The sequence below is a fragment of the Parus major genome, chromosome 1A, assembly GCF_001522545.3.
Source record: "Parus major isolate Abel chromosome 1A, Parus_major1.1, whole genome shotgun sequence".
NCBI classification, from domain to species: Eukaryota; Metazoa; Chordata; class Aves; order Passeriformes; family Paridae; genus Parus; species Parus major.
The window spans coordinates 3,117,101-3,140,840 of record NC_031773.1 but is presented as its reverse complement, the minus strand read 5'-3'; the positions used below and the strand labels follow the sequence as shown (position 1 = coordinate 3,140,840).

Below are 23,740 nucleotides of genomic sequence, written 5' to 3'. Positions count from 1 at the left end.
AAGAGAAGCAGCTTAGCTTTCCCAGTATGCCAAGTTTTTATTTTTCTTTGTTGGGATATTTTCCAGTTTAGTCTCTGTTTATCCTTCCACTTTGTTCTGAAGGAAGTGATATGCTGAATATAACTTCTGATGGCAACTTTTTGGTTTCTTCCTGTATTATCTGAGTTTAATTGCAGCGAGCTCTGCTGCAGCCTGGGAGGGGGGTGAAGTATGAAGCACCTTCCAGGGCTTTGCCAGGAAGGCTGTTCTGCTCTTGGCTTTTTTAATGCATATGTTTGTGCATCCAAGTTAAAACACTTGGCTGCAAGTTCTGCTGTTGCTTCCCATTTTGCTGAAGCCAGGATTTGTGTAAACAGAGTGTTGTTCTTTGCCTAAGCTTCGAGAAAGTGACTCTTAAAATAGAAAAGGAAGAGAAAGTCAACACAGGAGTATGAACACCCAAAACCTGTATGTGTGCAACCATGGAAAGGATTAATCAGAGCCTTGAGCCTGTAGTTGCAGGTACCAGGAGCTTTGCACAGCTCCCTCCCAGGGTTTCTCATGTGCCTGTTCTCACACAGAAACGTTCCCTGGATCTTGCTGGTGATTGACATCAGAAGCAGCCTGCAAACACTCACTGACAATGTTTCCATCCCGTGCTGTTCTCTGTTTGCCTCCTTGCCTTGCATTCAGCTCCTGGTTGGGAGGAAAACATTGGCAAAGGCAGCCCAAACTGCAAACCCGTCTCTGTAGCAAATTGCACAGTGTTTTTATTGTATCATGGCTTGTTTGTGTCAATTTTGTGATTTATCTGCATCGTTGCTTCTTTGTGTTAATACTGTTATTTATCAGGCCTGTTGGAGATTTTTCATCACTCACCACCAGCCAGATCACATCCAGCAGCAGAGATAATATTTATTAACTGTGGTGGTGACAGTGGAAGGGACCCAAATTACTTTTCAAATCACTCCCAGCTGTCTTAGCAATGGATAATTCCTCTGGTTTGTATCATACCTTTTAGTAACAACATTGCTTTTTGAGCAGTTTTCTGGAGCAGAGTGGTGACATCCCTTTTGGGGATATTTTTGTCTCCACCTATCCATAAGAACGTGTTCTGTGTTTGCTCCTTTGGGGCAGAAATGCTGAGTGGAGTAAGTGTATGGTTTTAAAGGATGTACCCAGGGTGAGATGAAAAGAAACTGGTGCAGCTTTCGTTAAACTGTGCCCCATCTGTGTCACCACAGTGCCACGAGTACTGAGGATGTAGGGCTCTATTATCCCTCAAGTGAATTTCTTGATATTTATCTGAGCAGTAAAGACCCATGAGATGTCCAGGGGATAACTCAACATGACTTCTTTCTATTAATGCCTTAATTTCATTTTTTTTAACCCAAAAAAACCCAAAAAAAAGTAAAAGAGAGAGAATTGATAGAGGGTGGCAGCAGAATTGTCACAGAACCATCGAATCACAAAATGGTTTGGGTTGGAAGGCTTCTTAAAGATTGTTCCAACCCCCCTGCCATGGTCAAGGACACCTTCCACTAGGCCAGGTTGCTCAGATTCTGGCCTGGAACACTTCTAGGGATGGGGAAAGAGATCACACACACTCACATAAAGCTAGAGTGACTTTCCTGGGCCATGCAAGTGTGTCACAGCTTTGCCTTGGTATAAGTGAAGCCCCGATTCAGCTTGGTCTTTTAATGACCACAGGATTTTCTAAATAGCAGGTCAGTCCCCAGGGATACTCAGGGACACCACAGCCAGCAGCAGGATGACTGTCACATTCCCATAGAGGCCAAGATTTGGGATCACTTGGTGCCATAAATCCCCAGGAACCTGACTCCAGATTGTGGTGGGAGCAGAAGCTTTACCTCTCTTTTGTTTCAAATCTAAACTTATACATAATTAATTTTTCACCTGGATCCGAGCATTTTCTTCCAAGGAGGCTTTTGATGTGGTCGTTTCACTTTGCTGTGCAGTTTCTGTGTGCTGGTCAGGCTGCTCTGCTTTCTCACCTAAAGCAGCAGCAGAAGCTGAGGTGGGAGGAGAACCCGAGTGAGAGGGGAGGCATTTCGGGGCTGACATGTCAGGAACAGAAAGAGCAGTTGAGGCTTATGGAGATCTGCTCTGACTTGTGAATGGGATTTGAACGAGGTGGTGCCCTGCTTATCCACGGAGAACAGAGACGAGTGCACTTGTGGGAGTCACTGTTGCTTGTCTTGAAGGACTGTGCACGTGTTGAGGGCTGAATTTACCCAGGTTTTCCCCTCCCACCATTACAGTAACATTTGCTATTTATGTTTTGATTTACAGCAGGGGGGAAATAATAAAAAATGTGCATCCTCCAGCTTCCGTTTTCAGCTCCCCTGTCCCTCCTCTCCCTCGTGCCAGGGGAGGGTGTCAGGACAACTACAGCCATTGTTATTAAAACAATTAAAATATTGTTTAAGTAAATAAAATCTCCTGAAAACAGCTTTTCTTCTCCCTGCCCTCTTCCCCGCCCCTCCCACCAAAACAAGGTGATTCTCTGCAATGTATTTTGTAATGAAATTGGAGAGGATGGTGCTTTTACCAAATCTCTCCATTAGAAAATTCAATTATACAGCTTCTGTCGGTTTTCCCAGTTCCTAGTCATTAGCACTGTCCTTCTGCCTTATTTATAGACCAGAGTCAAACGCTGTGGAAAGTAAATAAAGGTTTCAGTGCATTTTGATTCAGCCTGTTGTTGGGAGAGCTGTAAACCATCCTGTCCTCAGCTTATTTGTCCCTGTCTGCACTACCTGTGGTAGCTCACAGGGGTTTCAATGCAGAAAGAACACCCATAAGCCCATCTCTGAATTAACTCAGCTTCTGGCAGGTGAGACCCCTCCATGTGGGAGCCATCTCCTCTTGTCTCAGAGGCTCCACCTGAACCAGGCTCCCCCCAGCCGTGGGGGAAGGAGGCATTTGAGGTCACCAGGCATTTGACCCATTTCAGTCAGCGGCATGGAGATAATGGAAATTGAAAACCCAGCAGATCTCTTTCTTTCTGCTGTTTGTGAAGGGGCCCAGGGTGAACAGTCCACATGCAAATGTGTATAGAGGGGGTAGGAGAGCTAATTTCTAAAGCTGGGTGTCAGGAATTGGTTTATTTGGGTGAAGAGGAGTGGGAAGGGGCCTTCAGTGTGTCCCATTTTGGGATTGTGAGTGCACCTGGACATCTGGGTGTGTAACCAAGCTTTTCTCTGGCCAGTGGTCTGTGAAGAGGGGCAGCACATTCCCTGGGCTCTGCTGAGCTGGGACAGTGATGCTGAGGTCAAGCAGATATTGTCTGCATGTTCATGATTTAGCTTTTCTCACAGTGTGAAGATGAATTCATGAAGGTTTGCTTAAGCAGCTATATGGTAATATAAAAAAAAAAAATTAAAAAAAAAGTCCCCAAACCCCAGAAACTAAATTAAAAACTAAAACAACAACAAAAAATCCCAAAAACCTGATTCTCACCATTTTGGTCTAAAATTAATATTCAGTCTTTTATATTTCCTTCTTCATCCCACTGTGTGTCCTCTATCCCTCCCAGGCAGGGAGACAATTAAGGGCAGAAGCACAGAAAGAAACTGGTGGATGAATGATAAAGTTGATGTGAGTGGAATGGGAAGATATGGAGAGGTGAAAAGTCTCCCAGGAATTGATCTGGAACTCCCAGGAACTCTGACACTGAGAATAGGACACCAGACTATAAATGGGAAGGGGACTTCCAGCATAACTGGAGCCAGAGATCCTTTATTTAAGTAGAAGTTCAGTTTTAAATTGGATATGACTGAAGAAGAGTAAGTGATATATCTGAGTTTATTCAAGTAGGTGGCTGGAGTCCAGAGGCAGTGGGAGTGGGAAAGATGTAGAAGGTGGGGTTGGGATGGTGTTGGCAGGAGATGGCACAGATGTGTCACCTGAAATTGATGGAAACAACAACAACAAATTGGGGGTGGTTGTGGTGAAGCTATGGCAGAAAAAATTGATGGAGCAGAGAATGAAGGCAGAAATTGTAGGTCTGACAGCATCTGCTGTACAAAATAAATATTTCTGATTCTAGTATATATTTAAGTAATTATATTTAGGAGAATAAACATGAAACTGCAAAGGTGTGTGAAAGGCTAAATTACCTGAGATATCCCTGGTGCTGTTCAGTGTAAAATGTGAGCTGGGCCAGGTGCTCACAGGAGCAGAGGTTACTGCAGACTTCCTGGGAGGATTTCAGGTGAGGAGGAGGCAGCTCAGGCCTGTGGACCAGAGCTGGGCTCATGGTGTTGGGGTGCCTAAAATGAATTACCTGGGTGTTCAGACATTTTTTGCAGTTCCTGTCTGAGCCTGATAAAAAAATGTCCAGTGCTGCAGAGGAGTGAGGAGAAAACAGTGATTCTTTTTAAATAGTGGTGCAAGCTCTGGAGAAACATGAGACAATCCTAGATCAAAATTAGTTTCCTAAAATGCACAGAATCATGGAATGGTTTGGGTTGGAAGGGACCTTAAAGACCATTCCAAGCCCCTGCCATGGGCAGGGACACCTTTCACTATCCCAGGTTGCTCCAAGCCCCATCCAGCCTGGCCAACATCTCCAAAGTCATTTTGTCACACAGAAATCAGGTGTGCATGTCCAGTGGGGACTCCAGTTATGATCTGTGACTCCTGTGACAAATCTGCTTGCTTTTCTGAGCCCTGTGTGGTGACACCAAGCACAGAAGAAGCTTCAGTGCTGACAGATGGCCAGACCGACACCTCAAGGATGAGGTAGACATGGTCTGCTGGGTGACAGAGGGGTGAGTGAAATGCCCTTTTCCAGCCCAACATTTCTGTAATCTAGTGTCAAAATACCCTGAGCAGATTTCTGGATTAAACAAAAACCTTAAATGCCTGCACTGCTGAATTGGGTTCATCACAGCATGAAACTGCACAAGGAAGGATGTTCATAAATCCGTACCCCTCTCTGGGACTTTTTCTTTTTAAAAGAAAGAAAATAAAATATAGGTGCAGATGCTGGCACTGGCAGGAAGTCAGAGCATTAAAAGATGTCCTGGTACAAGATGGTGAAATATTTAAGGAACACTCCACCTGTGTCATTAAAAAAAGCACCAAAAAATCCCCAAAAAGACAGCAAGATATCTGTGAACCTGTGCCAAAATCATGCATAAATACAGAAATTGCTGTGCTAATGAACAGGAGGCAAAAGGAAAGAATATATTGTAGCTACATCTCAGTTCAGGATATTTTTTATTTTCCTCATTACATTGAAAAGCTCTTGAAAGGATTTTGTGTTTGGTGTATGTTAATGTTCTGCCACTTCTGGCAGAACATTAACATACACCAAATTTTTGGTCTGTATTTGTTAGCAGACAATTAAAACCTGAAAATAGAGATGAAAAATTATAAACAGGTATAATAGGGATAATTACTTTGAAAACATTTATTTTGAGCTTGCGTGGTCCAGGTGTTACAGAAATGAAGGGATACAGGAAAATGAATTAACCAGAAGTTTTCCAGGAAAATAGAGAAACAACATTGACAAGTTGCTCTTAATACATTGGACCCAAAAAACGCACAAAAAAAAGAGAATGTTTTAGAAAGGGGATTTTTCCAACAGTACAAGTCAGAAAGATTGCTTTGCTTCAGAACCACACGTGAAAAAATTCATTAAACGTGAGGGAAAAAGGGCTCTAACCTGTCTTTGGGGACAGGACCTGGAGGGGTTTAATCAAAATAAAGATTTGGTGGGTCTGCTCTGCTTCTCTTTCCAGTTCACACAAATAACAAGGATTTCAGCTTTAAAAGCCCTGCCAAGTTAGATAAATTCAATTGTCTGCTGGAAAACAAAAGGGATGTCTGAGATCCTTCTTTTGGTGTAAGAATTTGTCTCCTTGATGAGCAAATTAAAAAGTGCTCAGGGGTGTTCCTGTGCACAGGACCCTTTTTCCTTTTCTAAGCAGATTTCAGAGTGGATGGTTTTGGTGTGGGGCCCTCACCCAGATGTTTTTCAGTCTCTCCAAGCTGTCATCACTGTTAGACAGGAATGCATCTGCTCCTGGATCAAACCCTAAAATCTGGGTTCTTTTCACTGGATGGCTGAACATCAGTGCTACGACTGACCTTGGCCACTTTTGTGGAGCAGAAACAGCAGTTCCAGGATAGGTTTGGCTTTATTTGAAATACCCTCTTTAGGATGGGAAGATGCACCCCCTACAAATGTTTTTGTACTGGATGTTCTGGGAGCTAGGCTGTCAGTGCACTGCAGTTGTCTCTGTAAATTCCTCTGAATCCACCCTTAATCACTTCACGGGCAGCCAGGCTAGGATTTCCCACTCTTTATCTCAACCAAAGGGCAGTTGCTGCACACACCTCCCCCATCATCATCATCATCATCATCATCATCATCATCATCATCATCATCATCACTCCTGCTTAGGACAGGCCCCATGTCCCTGCTGGGTCAGTCAGAACAGGGGATAACTGCAGCTGCAAACTCGGCTGGTCAAGCAGAGAAAAGAGGAGTTGCTTTTAGAGAAATCTGCTCTAGAAAGACATCAGGCTTGACAGGGAGTGAAAAGCTGAACAAAATCCTTGGGCATAGGATTGTGTTTAGGTCGTGTTGAAGGAATTTTTATGTGGAGAGCCGAGGGGATAGCAAAGCACAAATTGGTTTGAAGGCGCAGCTAAAAATGTGTCTCTAGAAAGAGAAGTCCATCCTAGAGTCCATGGGTGGATGTAGTGACCAGTGGCATTCCCAGAAGCTATTTCCTGCTATTCCCCAGTGGGATGGACACCAACCCTTCTGCAGGTGTAAATCTGTTCACCTGTGTTAACTCCACTGTGGCTTAATTATGTTTAAGATCTGAAAACAGACCTGAGGCTCTGGTCTTACCTTGTGCACCACAAATGCAACAAAAGAAAACCCCAGCTCAGCAGAGTCCAGACAGATTTTGCAGGGTATACACAGGAGATAGGTACCACCATACACCACTCACTCAAAACACAGCTTCCCAAGACATCCCAGAGGCTTTTAAAGAGAAATTCCCATCCCTGTGCCTGGCACTGGTCCTAGAAAAGCCTGCAAGCCTCATTTCCAGAGGGAATGAAATGCTTTGCTCAGGTCTGCCACATCTGTAAGTGGGGGGAAAGGGTTTGTGTGGGGAACACCACCTCTGTTCTGAAATCGAGTGGTTTCAGGAAGTTTTGGGAGGCTCTTCAGTTGCATGGAGTCTGGTATTGTGCCAATCCCATCAGAGACTGCTGGTCCTGACTTGCCTCACTCTTTCCCTCCTCTGCCTTTGTGAGATGTTGGAGATGGGGTAGCTGACTACAGAGAGAGGGAAAATCAAAGGGCTCTGCAAATTCCCTTCCTTTTCCTCCTCTGATCCACATCCCTGTAAAAAGAAAGTGTGAGAAATGTTGGATGGCACCCAGAGGGGTTCTGAACTTCCTCCTTCATGAGCAGGCTGGTTTGATCTCCTTTGAAATAGCAGCTGATAGAGGCACCCAGAATGAGTCAGGGGAGTTATTTAGAACCCCATTCCCTCCTGTTTGGTCTGTGGGATAGGAGGAGTCATGGGGTGGAGAAAGGGACTTCAGCCATCACTGCTGGTGTTCAGCGTTGCTCTTGAAACCTGCAAGAAGGCCTTGAGGTGTGTAATGCTCATGTGCAGATCTCCACCAGCCTTACAAACAGATCTCTGATGGGTCAGAACCTGCCTCGGGGATGCCTTGGGAAGGGGCTGAAAGAAAGTTCATACCCTCCAGCTATAACTTCTGGATCCTTTCCTTCTTAGTGATGCTGATCTGGAGATTATGAACTCATTTTGCAAGCAGCTTTGCATGAAAAAAAAAGGAGAGACAGCTAGAAATATTCCCTCTGACCTCGAGAAAATGACAGTTTGATGACATTAGGAAAGCAGCATCTCAAATCCAGAAATATTTCCCTTTTCAGTTGGCCCTTGTTCTAAATTGCCATCTTTACTGTGTCATACATGCATCCTTTTTCAGTCAGTGAAAGGCAAAAGCACAGGCATCACAGGCAGCTGTGCTCCATCCAGATCTTCTGCTGGCTGGGAGCAGGAGCTCATTTCTTCCTCTCTACTTAACCACAATTGATTAAGGATGTTAAGGAGTTTATTACTTCCTAATATCATCTGGCAATGATTTCCATATGTTGCATTATTCTCCAGAGTGGGCAGAGCTCCCCTGTGCCAGCAAAGTGGGGTGCAGCATTGCTGAACCCCAATTACGCTGTATTTCATGTTTCACTGTAGGAGAGGTTGCAGGTGGCCTCTTACAGAAAGCTGCATTTCATCCTTGGTTTTCAGATTCCTCACAGTATCCTTTCCACTGGGAAATTAAGCAGACACTCTCCATATCCAGTGCAGCTGTTTCTGGTGTTAAATTAAACTGCTGCTATTACAGTGAGCCGTGCTGGAGCTGTGTTGTTGCTTAATTGTTTATGGCCATGGATGCCAGCCAAGTAGCAGTCCTGTAGTGGCAAACACTGGAAATCTGACCTGGAAAACAGATGTTTGGGCCAAAGCCAAGGTGGTTTCAGGAAAGAGTGGGAGAGAAGCAGGAAACCAGTTATCTGTCTGATTTATTGGGCAGGGTAAAGAAATCCACCCCAGAGCAGAGTGCTCACACGAGGCTGGTATGGCAGTAAACTCTGGTTTTAGCAAGCTTGAGCCAGCCTTTGCAAAGCTTAGAAGGGCAGCTGTTGGTATCAGTGCTGACTCTGGCTGTGCCAAACCCATGTGCTTTGCAGCTGGTGAAAAATTCTCACCTGTTTGCTGGAGGCTGCAGAGCATCTCCTGTAATGAACTGGTTTGTGTGAAGTCCCAGCACAAGTCTTTTAGATTTGATACATTGAAGGGACCCATTGAAATTTTAATGGTTTGAGGAATCAGATCAAAACCAGATCTTGCAGTGAAGGTGCTTCCTGTGAACAGATCATCCCCAGATATTCCCACTGGCTCTCAAAGGAGGGGAATCTCACACAGGTGGTTCCAGCTCAGGATCTGAGGGTGCCAATTCCCCTCTGTTGCTCTCTCAGTAGTGCAGGTGACTGCCTGACATGGGGATGCAGATGCTGCAGACATCTGGCTCTTGGTGAGATCTGTCCCACTGTGTCTTCACAGAACCACGGGCTGTGTGAGCTTTGAAGTGACCTCTCCGTGTCCCACTCTCCCATCCAAACAGGGACACTGGGAGCTGCCCTGGATCCTGCCCAGATGGCTTTTGAATATTTCAGGAGTGAAGATTCCACATCTCTGGGATACCTGATCAGGAGGTGCTTGATTGCACAGAGCCAAAATGAAGTGTTGCACTGGAGGGGAGGGAGGGAACATCCAGCATTTAAGATGAAGGAAAATTTTAAATGTCACTGCTTGTGGAACTGATCCACAGACCTGAAGAGGTGCCTTGTAGCACATCCAAGCAGTAATTTTTGGAACAGTGGTAGGAGTATTTAGCAGGACAAGATGCTTTCACAGTTCTACCTATGTTGTGAATACATTGATTTAATTGAAGTGTGATAAATTTCAACTCAGACATTTAGTCCTGATTTTATTTCTTTAGCACCTGAGTCAATAATGTCACCACATTTTACTGCTGAGGAGCCATCAAAAGATCTTTGGATTCTTTTAGCAGCACTCATGTTCTTAGATGACCAGCATACTGACTAATAATTCTGACTGGCACTCTGAGCTTTTAAAGGTGAATTTGTAAAGTCCTGGTAAGGGAATGCTTAATCCCTTGCACTTTCTCCTGCTCCTGCTTGCAGAAAAACAGGTTCTTAAAGCCAGAGGTGTAAGAAATAGGGATTTGGAAGAGGATCATAATTTTCTCTTGCCCAGCAGTGACCAGAATTGGTGGAGTATGGTAAAGGCAGAGAGGACATTTCTGTTCACACAGAGTTTCAATGAAGATGTTTTGCCTGTTGGTTTTAGTCTTTGGTCATCTTTAGCTTTTCACACTGGTGCTATAGTATATACATATACTATATGTATATACTATGTATATAGTTCCTTGGATTTCTCTTCTGCCGCCAGAAACCCTTTGATTTGTTTTTCCTTTAGTCTTTAGACTTCATAGGCTTCTTGTTTTTTGAAACAAAGGAAATGTCTAAGTAATAATAAATGTCTGCATCACACAGAGAGAGAAAATAAACATACATATATTTCTTTCCACTGAAGAGATTTTTCCTTTCTGAATTTGATCAGGTTTCTCTGCTTCTGACAGCTGAGGCAGAATTTCTAGCCTTTTCTTGCCATGGGGCACTCACAAACCACTCACTGTGGTTCTCTGCAGTGCCACAGGTCTCTGCTCGAGGATCTATCTAAATGCAAGTGGCTCTCCAAAGCAGCTTCATCGGGCACTTGGCTAATGTGAAACATCCTTCAGAGATGCTGCCCTCATTCAGAGGAGAACAGGATTGTTCTGATTGCCTGTATCCAGCAACACCTGGTGCTTTGCCTTCCCCACCAGCTTCTGGGAATTTGCAGAAGCCTGATGTTTTCCTGGTCGAGGGCAATGCCACATGCAGAGATCCATGACCTCTGCATTCCTAGAGATACACAATGGACATGAGTCACAGGACATTTTCCTCTTTCTCTGCTCCATTCTCTCTTCCCCAGAATGATGGTTTTCTTCTCTTTTAAGTGCAGTATCCAAGAGAGTTTGTGACTTTTTCCTGTTTTCCTGAAAACTCAGCCTGGTTGTTGGCTAACACATCCAGGAGCTCAAATGGGAATGAGAGTCTTCAGATGCTGTTTATCGTATAAATTGGCCCAATGTAGAGTAGTAAATTCAGGGAAACCTCCTGAGAAGGCAAATTCTTTGTTAGAGAACATGGACAGTTGGCTTCATGAGCCATCTGTGTCGGAAAATGTTGGAATGTGAGTGCTCAGTGCTTGTGAATACTCAGCCAGAAGATTTGTTGTTCCAGACCAAGCAATAACTGCAGCTGTTTGTTTTATAAAACAGGAAGGAAGGAGAAGATCTCATCATATCCAGGATACAAGTGGAACAACAACCTGCTGCAACCTGGCCATGCGCTGATGAAAAGTTGTTCTGGGTTTTGTAGCAGCCCCAGACTTTTGTACGAGGGGCTGATGGAAACTCATTGCTCCACACTGCTGGGGAGGAGAGAAGACACTCAAGCAAAAGGGCTCCTCTTGGTTCCTCAAGTTTTCCTCTCTCCTTGATGGTCTTGCTTCCTGTGTCCTTGAACAGAGAGGCAGGTTTTGAAGTCAGCCTGGCCAGAGGAACAGTTATTTCTTCAGCTGAGAAAAACCTTTCCATGCTGTCCACAACAGTGATGAAAAGAGAAGCCCCTCTTAGAGACTGAACTTATCTGTCAGAAGAATACCATTTACAGGTAAGAAAATGCTGTTCCCAGCAAAGAACATGGAACTTCTTCCATGTGAGGCTAGAGAAGCTTCCCTTCAGAGAGATCATTTTTATGTGTAAAATGCAGAAGAGACTTGGCTGCATCCCACACCACAAGTCATTCATCCTTTTGCTGTTGTGCTTGAACAATGTGTCATTGTCAATATATTTGACAGATAACAGCTGGTGATAGCACTGATGTCTTTTAACTCTGGTGGTCCAAGACAGACATCTGCAGCTGAGTTCAAAGTGCTTCTTGCTCCCCATTGATTGGAAGAGAATCCAGGAATGACAAGCTCAGATGATGAGACAAAAGTTGGGTGGTAAATCCCAGTTTTGGGCCCAGATGGTACAATGATGGGCACTAGCTGCAGCAGTTAATAATTTCTGGTTTCACTAAATCTTCTCTCTGAAGGCTTTGAAAGACCAGGCAGAGAAAGTTTTGTACTGTTTCAAGTCAAAGGTTTTTGTAGTGTTTCCTGGCACCTTGACTGTATTTGTTTCTGTTTTCAGTTGCTTAAAATAAATCCCAAAGTGCTGTTTTTTTCTGGTGGGGTATTTTGTTTCACTGTCTATACAACGTGGTTCATATGAGCTGAACTTTCTCTTTATAGCCTCACTTGTGAATATGGTTCAGCACCCAGGAATGCCTGAGCTCCTTTCCATGCTGTATATAAATAGTGCACAGTTATTTCACAGTTTCACGTTCAGCGTGCAGGCTTCCAACAGTATTCCCAAACCTCTCTCTATTCTCATGGCATTCAGGCTCTTGATGTGACTCAACATAAATTACAGCAGAGGTTTATCCCAAGCCAAGAAAGCTCTGATTTGTGACTCCTGTGCATTGTCATCCTTGTTCCCGACGGTTGGTGTGAAGTCATCAGTGCTCAGAGCTGCTCCTGTGGGTTTTTCCAGTCCTGTGATGAGTTCAGCTCCGTGGTTAAGCCGGCAGCTGAGTTTCAGTACCTTGGGCACGTCCAGCAGGGCCGGGTCAGTCGGTGGAAGGAAGTCAGAGAGGCTCCAGCTGGATGGATAACTAGCGGCCGGCGTCCCGCTGTCCAACGGAGATAAGGGGCTGGCTAAAACCAGGGCAATTTTTAGACTTTCTCCCAAGTGTTGCCTGTCTTTTGTTTGGCACAGGACTTGTCATGTCTCCCTTCCTGCGTATTGGTTTGTCCAACTATGACAGTGGCCCTTACCTGCCGTCCCAAGGGGAGGTGATTAACCCCTACTGTGCTGTGATGGTTAAAGAAGCCGTGGAGTCAGGTGAGTGGGGAGGGGTGAAGTGTGGATGGGGGCTTTTATAAGTCATGTCTGTGCTTTTCTGTCATTTCCTGTGTGCGGGTAACGCACTGGTAAATGATAGAATGAACCATAAAATAGGTTGGCTTGGAAGAGACCTCAAAGATCATCCATTTCTAACCCCACGTTAAAAAGATTTGTGAAGCCCTTTGTGGGTCCCAGCACAGTGCAAGTTTGGGTTTGGTGTGGTCTATAAGGCAATCTGACTTTAAGATGATGCCAAACAAATCTGTGTCTTCAGTTTGAGGATATTATCAGCTGCATTACAAGCCCCAGCATGTGACAGAGCAGATGAGCTGTATTTGGTTTCATCCTTCCACGAGCAGTTGTTGGTTTGACAGTGGTACAAACCAGACAGGTGAAAACTGAGTGTGCTAAAATATTCTGGCAGGGCCATCTTTGTTAATCACTTTTTGGGGGGAAACTGACAGACCCATCCACTTCCATAATTATTAAAAAAAAAAAAAAAAAAAAAAAAAAAAGGCACTCAAACAGCCCAGTCTCTGCAGAGAGAGTTAATTTCTCTGTGTAATTGCTGTGCTGTGTAAAAGTCTGGAAAATGAAACCTCATGAAAAGCTGTTTGCTGTGTCTGGATCTACGGATTGTTGCACATTTATCCTGATTGAACAACACTGATGAGTCCTCCTTTGGAAAACATTTATCATATGTCTTATGCATGAGAGTAATTCCAGTGAAAGGATGAAAAGTTTTCTGGTTGTGCTTTTGAATAATCATGAAGAGCAAGACCTTCAGTGTTAGAGAATTACTCTGTTGGCTGATATTTAGCTTAAATCTTTGATAAATTTCTAATTTGACTGCTGTGATACTTTGAAAAATAAAATCCACTCAGAAATCCCTATTTATTGAGAATCCCTATGACTGTAATCCCCAGAGGATGTTAAAGTAGTTTAAAAAAATTAGAATTTTAAAATAGATCAGTATTTCACCAGGGTTCAATTTTTGTTTAAGAGTCAGGATTTATCACATTGAACTTTGTCTTGCCTTAAATGATACTTTAAATAATAATGGAAGATGTGGTGAATAGGAAATTCAAAAGGAAAGAAAATACTGCATGACAAGATATCCCTAAGATCTCACTTTTATCAGAAAATACGTTCTATTTTAGCTCTGTGCACAGTTTGGCTGTTTGCTTTAATGAGGCTTTTGAAAGCCATAACTCAAATTGAAATCTCTGTCAGTTCAAAAGAGTATAAAACCAATTTGGTCAGAACAGACCTATATTTATTTGTCTGACACAGAGCTGAAAGTGTTTTCTGGTGTCCAACAAGCGCAAAAGTATTTTATGGGGGATGTTACTTTTGTGCTCCTCAGAGTCAATAATAATAATTATTATAATTATTATTGTTATTTTATTTATTACTGTAATAATTATAATTATTTTAATTATTATTCTAATAAATCCACTACCAAAAATAAATAAAAAATTGCGTTTGAGGGAACTTTTCCCCATCAGTGAGGGCTGAGTGTAGGAAAAGTGACTTTCTGCTATGAGGAGATTTCTGTTTGCTGGGATGTAATTTCATCTGGTGCTGGCTCAGAGCATGGTGGGACAGCCAGAAGGACTCAACTTATCAGTGAACCTCCTGGGACTGATTCACCTCTGACTCCCCTCTTGGGGTGGGCTGAAGACTCGTGGGAGGTGTTAATCTACTGGTGCTGGAGGGTGTTTAAATGTGTGGATGGCAAACTTTACCTTAAGGGTAAGTGAGAAAAGTGAGGCCACCACAGAATCCATCCTCCCTGTAATTCCCAGGTGCTGATGCATGAGCCATCCCAGCCCTAGGTGAGTGTGGTGAATCACACCTGGAAAAGCCCCATGCAGGACAGACCACTCCGAGGTCTGTGTCTGACCTGCAGGGAGATGAGCCTGGCTCTAAATGCCAGGAACGGTCTCCAAGTCCAGCTGTTAATCCAACATTGCCAGTTCCACCACTAAATTGTGTCTTATCCCTGCTTCATGATTATCTTTCTTTTGGTCATAATTTGCTCTCCAGCTCCCTGGTTTGACCAAGCACTTGCTACTCAGCTGTAATGGGATTAAAAAAATAATAATAAATAAATATATATACATATATATAGGCTAAAAATTTGTCATGACCAAGGAGTAGGAGTAGACCAGCTGCACAGCTGGACAGAGATGCAAATCATCCTGACCACCAGCCTTGTGCTCTGACACTTGGCCATGAAGAAGTTTTTCATAGCAGAAATGACTGCTGAGCAGGGCAGGACATGCCTAAGTGTCCAAGGCCAGGTTGGACACGGCTTGGAGCAACCTGGGATAGTGGAAGTTGTCCCTGCCCGTGTCAGAGAGGTGGAACTGGATGGCTTTTAAGGTCCCTTACAAAATGAACCATTTTGTGGTTCTATGTTTAGCACTGGCAAAACGTGAGGTTTTTTGGTTTTGTTTTTTGTTGGTTGGGATTTTGTAAACAGAACAATGGTAGATGATAAATGTATTTGGTTTCCAAAAACAGGGAGTTTGACTTTGGGTTCATGTCAAAAGCTGTCCCTTGTCAACCAGCCATAGTGACAATGTTATTGGGATAGAAGTCCCCAGGCATCTGGGAGTTATGAACATCCTCTGTGGGCACAAGGATGTCACAGCAAAACCACAGTGAAGAATTTCAGAAGTTCTGGATAGATCTTTGGCAGCCTTTTACATTTTTCCATTTGTTTATTTTGTAAAAAGGACCCTGGCACATTATAATACAATGTGAAAAAAAAAAAAAACAACAACAAAAGAAACTCCAAAAAACAAACCATACCTCCATACAGTTGGAGGTGTTACAGTAATTTATAACTGAAGACAAAATATTTCAGAACTTATATGTGCCTCCGAGATATAAAAAGAGTCTGCCCTTTAAAAGTGGCTTCTGCCTTCACAAGCCACCTGGCCGAGTGCCATTTTGCCACCTGCCTTGGTGACATTTGCTTCATGAAGGATCCTGCTCTGGGTTTGAACTCAGCAAAGCCTCCAGGAAAAGTGCTCCCAGCTACAGTGGAAGCTGCTCCCCAGGAAAGACAGTTGCTATTTCATTTTTCAGGAACCCGGGGTTGGATTAATCCCTGGCAGAATTCCACAGCCGTCAGCGGGGACGCACCAGGGGTGACTGTCTGATCCCATCTATCGGGCAGCTCATTCACATTCCAGGGTTTGTTTATTTAAGCCTGGTGTCCTGGAGTGCAAGGCAAATGAAAGCACTCGTTTTGAAAGTGCTGTGTCTCACATCTGTGGCTTTTTCACTGATGCAGTAAAGAAATAATGGTCCTTTACTGAGACTTCTGTTTCCTGGGATGCTGGAAAGTTTATGTCTCATTTTTGTCTCTGATATTTTGTGAATTAGTCCTCTCATTTAGGGAAAGATTTTCTTCAGCACATGTCACATTCCAGGCTATCAGCTGCATGTTCTTTTCCATCTGGGATTATTGGAAATAGGAGCAGGGTCTTCAGACAGGGATCACAGGTTGATTTTTTTTTTTATTCCTTCAGCTTCAGCATTTGATCGGTTGGACATTTGCAGAGGGTAACTGTGATATAGAATTTACCTTGAATAAGACTTTTACAGGGCTGTATAAAGTAAACCTGGCTCTGTGAGATAAGTAAATCTGGCTGAGACTCTTCAGAGAGACCCAGTTAGAAAGAACCTTCTGCAAACTTCAGAGATACCCATTTTTTACCTATCACCATATTAAGATACTGTGAAGGAAGAGGAATTAAAGCATTAGGGAGAGTTTGTTTCATTGAAAACTCTACATCCCTGTGGGATGGTTACAGGTCTGCAGGACAGTTCATGTTTTAACATCCCTTAGCTGGCTACTGGACTGGACATTAATCCCAAAGTGCGCCCAGCTTTTGGGGGGTTTGAAGCACACCTGTCATTTTGCAGTGCCTTGGGACAGATGATTGTTGTGGTTTTAAAGCAGCAGCTAAAAATCATTAGAAAACTTACTTATTTTTTGCTGTGAGATATGGATTAGAATAAGAGCAAAACAAGCTTAAAACTTAAAAGGAATAAAGAAAGTTTATTAACAAAACTACAAGAATAAGAAAACCAGAATAAAACTTCCAGAAAATCTTTTTTTCCCTCACTACCCAACCATTCTGTTGTTCACATGACAACATATAGACAAAAAAACTTTGGTGTTTAAAACAATCTCAATTCTTACTATAGTCTTTCCATCAGTCTTTGCAGAGAAACAGAAGTCTTCTTCTGTTAATCTATGGAGTTTCTCACAATAAAACTATTTCTGTTATAGCTTTCTATTTCTCTGATGCCAGCCGCCTGGAAAAATCTTCCATCAGTAGTCTCCTCCCATTTCACATCACTCTGAGGTGTGTATGGGTCAATGAGTCTAGGGATGTCATTTTCAAGGATGAGTTATTCAAAGTCAAAAGTTCTCTTCTTCTGTCTCTGTGAGACTCCCTGGAAACAGAAGTTTTCTCTTTGCCTCTACAAAGCTACAAACCTTCAACTATTACTTCTCCCTCTCTGTTCCAGCACTTCACTGTATCACAATCACTTTACTTTTTGCTCAAAATCCACACTTTGAACTACTCTATTCCTCCCAATATACTCTGTCATGAATTAAAGGAGTTTTTTTCAGAACACTATTGTCCATTTCCATAGCTTTAACAGGAAAATATTTCAGCTAATTAAAGCATCTCCTTATTCTCTACCTCTTCTGAAGCTTAATTTCTTTCTTTACTGTCTCTGATAGTTTATAAAGTCTCTTTACATGTTGATTACTCTCTCTTTCTCTCTCTAGAAAAAAAGGATTAATCTGCAAGTCTCATCTGGGTAATGAAAAGGTTAAAATCTTGCTCAGGCTTTGTAGATGGTTCTGTGATCTCTGCAGGAGCAGGGGCTGGAGCTGTCTGCGGTGGAAGATTTTTCATGGCTGCTCTGGAGAGTGTAGTCACTATCTCAGCCCGCCGCAGGTCAAGAGCATTTTTCTTTCCTTACTCGGCAGTCTCTGGTGAATTGAGTCACAGCAAAAACTGCAGCCAAGCCAGGGACCGGCCTGGGCCCGGGGCAAGCCCCGCAGGCCCCATCTCCCGGCCGGGAGCCGTGCCAGGCCCAGCCCAGCCCCTGCCCGGGCCGCATGGCCTGCGAAGGGGACAGGAAGCCAGCTAAAGCTCAGTTACCTTTCACAGCCAGGAAACAAAGAGACCAAGAAATTCCTAAGCATAGGTCTTAAGGTGGTGTTCACAGGTTGATCTCACTTTTCAATGGTCAAAACTGCTGTCACTTCTTAGAAGTGGCTAGTTGTTGGCTGGGAGAAAAACTCCCACCAGCCTCCAGCAGCTTTAACTTCTTTAGGTGTTTCTCTTTGTTTTCTTAAATGCTAATCTATCACAATGATAAACAAGGGAGTGGTCTGGGATGGGGTTCACCTGATTAGAAGTGAATATTTATGGTGTTGGATTCAGCATTAGAGATCTCCTCAACAGAACTGATGGAAATTACTTTTTTTAGGGTAAGTATCTGTGTTTGGTCTCATGAACCACCCTCACTGCATGGATTTGTACTCTCCCTCTCAACAGAGAATGGCCAAGTGTACGTGCAGAAGAAGCCCACCATGTACCCACCGTGGAACAGCACTTTTGATGCCCACATTAACAATGGCCGGGTCATGCACATCGTGGTCAAGGACAAAAGTGCTGAAATGGTCTCGGAGACAACAGTGGAGCTCAAGGTGCTGGCAGAGAGGTGCAAAAAGAGCAATGGGAAGACAGAGATATGGGTGAGCATCACTCTCTCCTCCTGCAGGATGTGCTGGGGAGCTGCTGCAGGGTAAGGGAATGTGTCCCATGCCAGGCTATGGCTGTCACCAGTGGGGACTGGCCGGAATAATGTTTTCAGACTACTTGGGTGCAATTTGAGGAAGAGACTTGTCAGAGGAGAAGAGCTTGGCACTTTTATTTTAATTGAAACCTACCCTGTGCTAGTGAGGATCCTGCTTCAGGTGAGCTGTGCCCACATATTAATCTTTGCTGAGGAAACCCACTGGGAATAAGTGTTAGTATGACTGGCTGAACATGAGTTACTTTATATTCTCTGGGGCAACAGCTTTAAAAATTTTATCTAATATCAAGTAGCTGATTCACAGCTGCCTGAGTTCAGAGTTATGTCAGAGCAACTCCTTAAAAATCACTGAAGTTACGGTGGCGTAAATTTGAACATTCTTCACAAGAATGCTAAGTGCAAAGCTGTGTTCCCTGGTAGTCCAGGCAAGAAAGATCTTGGCAGAAATCTTTAGACTGTAGCATCCAGATTATGCATAATCCAGTGGATTCAGATTTGCAAAGGTACTTATGGATGATGAGTCAGGCAGGTGGGAATTGCCAAGTCCCAGAAAGTGCCTGAATAAGCTTATAGCATCCCTCAGGTTGACTGTAAAGAAATTAGGCTTGCAGAACTGAGTGCCTAAAAAATTTCAGCATCACCTGTCTGAAACTGGCTGGGGTTTTTGAACTGCTCCCACTTTCCCCTTACAGGATCCATTGGGAACAAGTGTTCTCTATAGATAGTGCTGGTCCTAATTTGGTGTCTAAAAAGCTGCCTACGTCTTCTGTGGTTTAATCACATTCATCTCTCCTATCATGCTGCTCTGAGTGTTTGATATGAGGTGATCAGCCCTCCTCTCTCTGTAGTTGCTCCTACCCTGCCTTGTTGCCTCACATGGGTATGAGCAACCTGAAAATTAGCATTCATTGCTATTCATCAGCTCCCACTGGGAAAAGGAGATCGCTTGAAAGTCATCTGAAATGATTTTTCCTTCTCTGAATGACTGTTTAATGGACTTTTTTTCTTATTTTTCACTTATCTCAACCAGCTAGAACTGAAGCCTCAAGGGCGAATGCTGATGAATGCAAGATACTTCCTGGAAATAAGTGGCAAGTGATTCTGTTTGTTAATTTATAGCTGTGATTTTTGGGCTGTGGGGCAGACATGGTTTCTTCACTAAAAGCAGTGCCTATGTTATTACTGACTGATCCATAAGAGCAAACACAACTGTTTGAAAAGAAAATTCCTGAAAAGTAATTTTTATTGCATGGTGACTATTCTTCTGAGATTTGCAAGGCAGATTTTTTGGCTGGCTTACCATTAAATGGCAGATATTCCCATTATGCTAAACAAGACAGAAGAGATACAGAAGGAGCCAGCTCTCTCTGAAATCATTCTGCTTTATGTACCACAAGAAATACATGGAGGTGCTGGAGCATGTCCAGAGAAGGGAATGGAGCTGAGGAAAGGTCTGGAGCACCAGGAGGGGTTGAGGGAGCTGGGGGGGCTCAGCCTGGAGAAAAGGGGGATCGGGGGACCCTGTGGCTCTGCACAACTCCCTGACACGAGGTGACAGCCGAGGGGTTGGGCTCTGCTTCCAGGGGACAGGAGGAGAGGGAACAGCCTCAGGCTGGGCCAGGGGAAGGTTCAGGTTAGCTGTTAGGGAAAATTTCTTGTTGAAAGGGCTGCATTCTGCTTTGTTGAAGAAAATGGGTTTAATTCAAATGCTTGGTCTTATTCTCCCATCTTTGTTGCAAAAATTCTCATATCCTCAGGTGCAGGGTGAAGCTGTGAGATGCAGACATCTGGAAGGCTCTTCTGTTTATAGAAACAGAGAAGCACTGAAAGCAGCCATGGCCATACTGATATTTTCTTAACTATCCCTACCTTTAATATAGATTGGACTGCTGTTTGTGTGTTATAAGGTGTTACGGAGGTCAAAGCACAGAAAATACAAGTTGTGCTTTGATTACAAATATCAAGATCAGCATCAGATCACACAGGGGGCAGTTCCCACAGGTCACCTGTGTGACTCACTGTGCATTGCAGGAGTGAAACAGACACTGATTTCCTGCGTGAATATCAGATTTGTTGGCACGAGTGCATGTAGCACGTGAAGTCAGAATTGGTTTGTTTGCTGTCCCAAAAAGTTTAAATAACTGTGAATAACAACAAGGGCACAGCAAACAGCAAAGTAAGTGTTGGCATGGAAACATAACAAGGAGAATATCCTAGGGACATAAATATCTGCTTAGTGACACATGTATATGCACTATGCACACAGAAAGGATTCTGTTATATATATATATATATATATACACACATACACAAGTGTGTTTGTGCCCATATATCAGTAATAATTAATTTTTCTGTAATTTCATCCTTCTTCAGTGCCATACAGAGTTAGAATTTTATGTTTAAATTACCTCTCCTTGGGAAATTTTCATTCTGCATTCCAAAAGCAGCATTATTAATAGTCAAGGGAGCTCAGACACTCAAATCTAAAGTAATTTTAGTGTAAGAATGGTGGATAAAAACCATCCAAATGAGACTTTTGTGGGTTTCATAAAATGGTATTTCTTTGAGTATTCATTACTGTGAGTGAATCATCAGCTTCAGTCATGTCGTATTTGGGCAACTGCATTTTCTCAAGGCACCTGATCAGGACAATGTACACTTAAATATCTTTTTTCTCCTCCCAGATGCAAAGGACCTGGCTGACTGCGAGACTGAAGGCTTCTTCTCCTTGCACCAGCGCAGGGGAGCCATCAAACAGGCCAAAATCCACAACGTCAAGTGTCATGAGTTTACAGCCACCTTCTTTCCACAACCCACTTTCTGCTCTGTGTGCCACGAGTTTGTGTGGTAAATGGAAAAGGATCTGTGCTTCTTCCCCTTGCAGCCCTAGGAAGCAGTTCTGGTGTCAGTGTGGCACTTGGGAATGTGGTTTAGTGTTGGATATGGCAGATCAGATCTGGGTTAATGGTTGGACTCGATGACTTTAAAGGTCTTTTCCAACCCAAAAGATTCCATGATTCCCTCATGAATATCTGTGCTCCTCCTGTAAGACCCTTGGCATCTTACGTGTAGAGTTATTGCATCACTTTAAGGATGTGGTTTGCAGTTGCAATTCCAACAGTGACAATTCCCCTCACTTTTTAATTTATTGTGTACCAATATTTTTGGGTTTGGAGAAATGCACAGGCATTTCTCATCAGTCCAGTTTGCTGTTAGGATATCGTGAAATTCAGGACATGAATGTGTGCTGAAAAGGCTGTGAGAACCACAGAGAATCACTCCACCATTAGACTGAATGAAGATAATGAAATTTAATAATCTCTAGTGATAGAAAGCAAAGTGATTTTATTCTCCTTCTTTGATAATTGTTGCTCTCCTTTATTCTACTGAGGCTGTCAGACAACTCATCTAACCACTGCTCTGTTCATTTCAGGGGTCTGAATAAACAAGGCTATCAATGCAGACGTAAGAAACTTTTTTTTTTGTTTTTTATTGTCATTATTTACTTCATCTTTTCTTAAGGAATTTCTTTATTAACACCATGACACACTTGCTGTTGCAGAATGTAACGCTGCCATTCATAAGAAGTGCATTGACAAAGTAATAGCCAAGTGTACAGGATCAGCAATCAATAGCAGAGAAACAATGGTAGGTGGTGCTATTACTATTATTATTATTATTATTATTATTGTTGTTATTTTATTTTATTATTACGATTCTTTTTTAAAAAACTTGAGTGTCATTCAGATCTCTCCTACATCACTGCAAAGCAACTTCTGATGAAGCAAAAAGGTCCTGAGCTAAGGACTCTGTGATCTGATCTGTGTCCTGTGCTTTTTATGTTCCCTGTGATTTCATTACCTCCTACTTAAGATTTACTCAAGTGCAGCTGCAAAATAAGCAGTTGCTGAATCAGAACTGACATTTTTCTAATTCATAAAGTATAACTCAGAGGCAAGTCATGGACACAAGGTGGAGATTTACTGGAGAAAACTCTTCACTATCCAGTGTTAGGCTGGACATCAGATTTTCAGATTTATGCTTGAACATCCCGTTCTGTGTTATCTGAAACAGTCAGTGAGAGATCTGATAACTCTGCTATTATTTGCTTTATTTTTCTCATGTCAGTTTATTCTAAACCTTTCTTTTTGGTAGGCAAAAAAAGATTTTAAACTCCTGATTACTTTGTGTCCTACAGGTTCTTTTCACTCTCAGTCCCACCCTGTTCTCCTTCTACAATTTTTATAGATGAGATTGCTCTCACTTCTCTTCTGACATCTCCAGGGTAGATGTATCCAACTTTGTCATCATCTTTTGTACTAAAAGAATTACAGCAGGCTCTTCCAAGGAGTGATTCATGATAACAAATGTAGATATCCATTGCAGGATGAGGTGAATAATGTTTAAAAGTATCAATGTTTTCCCACTGAGCATTAGGGGAGCCTGGGTATGTGAATGAGGCACAAGCAGTCCTTCGGTCAAGGTCAGGGAGGAAATGACCCAATTCCCTCTGAACTGCAAAAAATTTGGGTTTGTGTGCCTGATAGACAGTTTCTGCCTGGCAGTCATACCCGAGGACAAGAGGGAATGGACAAACCAACATTTGTGGCACACGTTTGATTTTCCACATGGAGCCGAGGTGGAAATGAGGGTTTTCAGCCTGGCTTTTGTCTTGCAGTTCCACAAGGAGAGGTTCAAGATAGACATGCCTCACCGCTTCAAAGTCTACAACTACAAGAGCCCCACCTTCTGTGAGCACTGTGGCACCCTCCTCTGGGGCCTGGCACGGCAGGGGCTGAAGTGTGATGGTGAGTCCCTGGCAAAGGTGGCACCAGCTGAGCATGGCACTCATGAGAGACCCTTTATTGTCTCTGGAGGGTGGCAGTCTGAAAATCCAAATCTCATTTATTGCCCTTTTCTGCAAAACCAGTATGAGGCAGCACCCAGGAGGGTGAAGGAGTGGTCTACAGGACTGTCCTTCAAGGAGGATCATTCTTCAAGAATGAGGACAGCTGTCCATATACTGTGAGATATTTGATCCAAAAGGATGATGAGTTGCTTCCCAGAGAGACAAAGAACATCACAGTGACACTGTTGATCTTCCCAAATCACCCTCAGTATGAACTTGCAGGCTCTATTTTCCCTACCAGGCACAAGACATTTCACTGTCTTCATAATCCTAAACCAATGGGAGAATCCTATTCTGTGATTAAAGTTTATCTCTGAGGTAATG

At 43.1% G+C, this 23,740-nt stretch overlaps 1 protein-coding gene across 1 annotated transcript in view; it reads left to right on the top strand.

The window, feature by feature from the left end:
• PRKCQ (protein kinase C theta) overlaps positions 1–23,740 on the top strand; it is a 50,195-nt gene that overhangs the window by 2,460 nt on the left and 23,995 nt on the right. Inside the window, exons 2-9 of the mRNA XM_015629213.3 lie at positions 10,972–11,365; positions 12,517–12,642; positions 18,246–18,445; positions 19,538–19,598; positions 21,192–21,354; positions 21,941–21,972; positions 22,070–22,155; positions 23,186–23,315. Of these exons, the coding sequence (XP_015484699.1) occupies positions 12,525–12,642; positions 18,246–18,445; positions 19,538–19,598; positions 21,192–21,354; positions 21,941–21,972; positions 22,070–22,155; positions 23,186–23,315 (790 nt within the window). The 5' untranslated portion in view covers positions 10,972–11,365; positions 12,517–12,524. The remainder of the gene's footprint in view (positions 1–10,971; positions 11,366–12,516; positions 12,643–18,245; positions 18,446–19,537; positions 19,599–21,191; positions 21,355–21,940; positions 21,973–22,069; positions 22,156–23,185; positions 23,316–23,740) is intronic.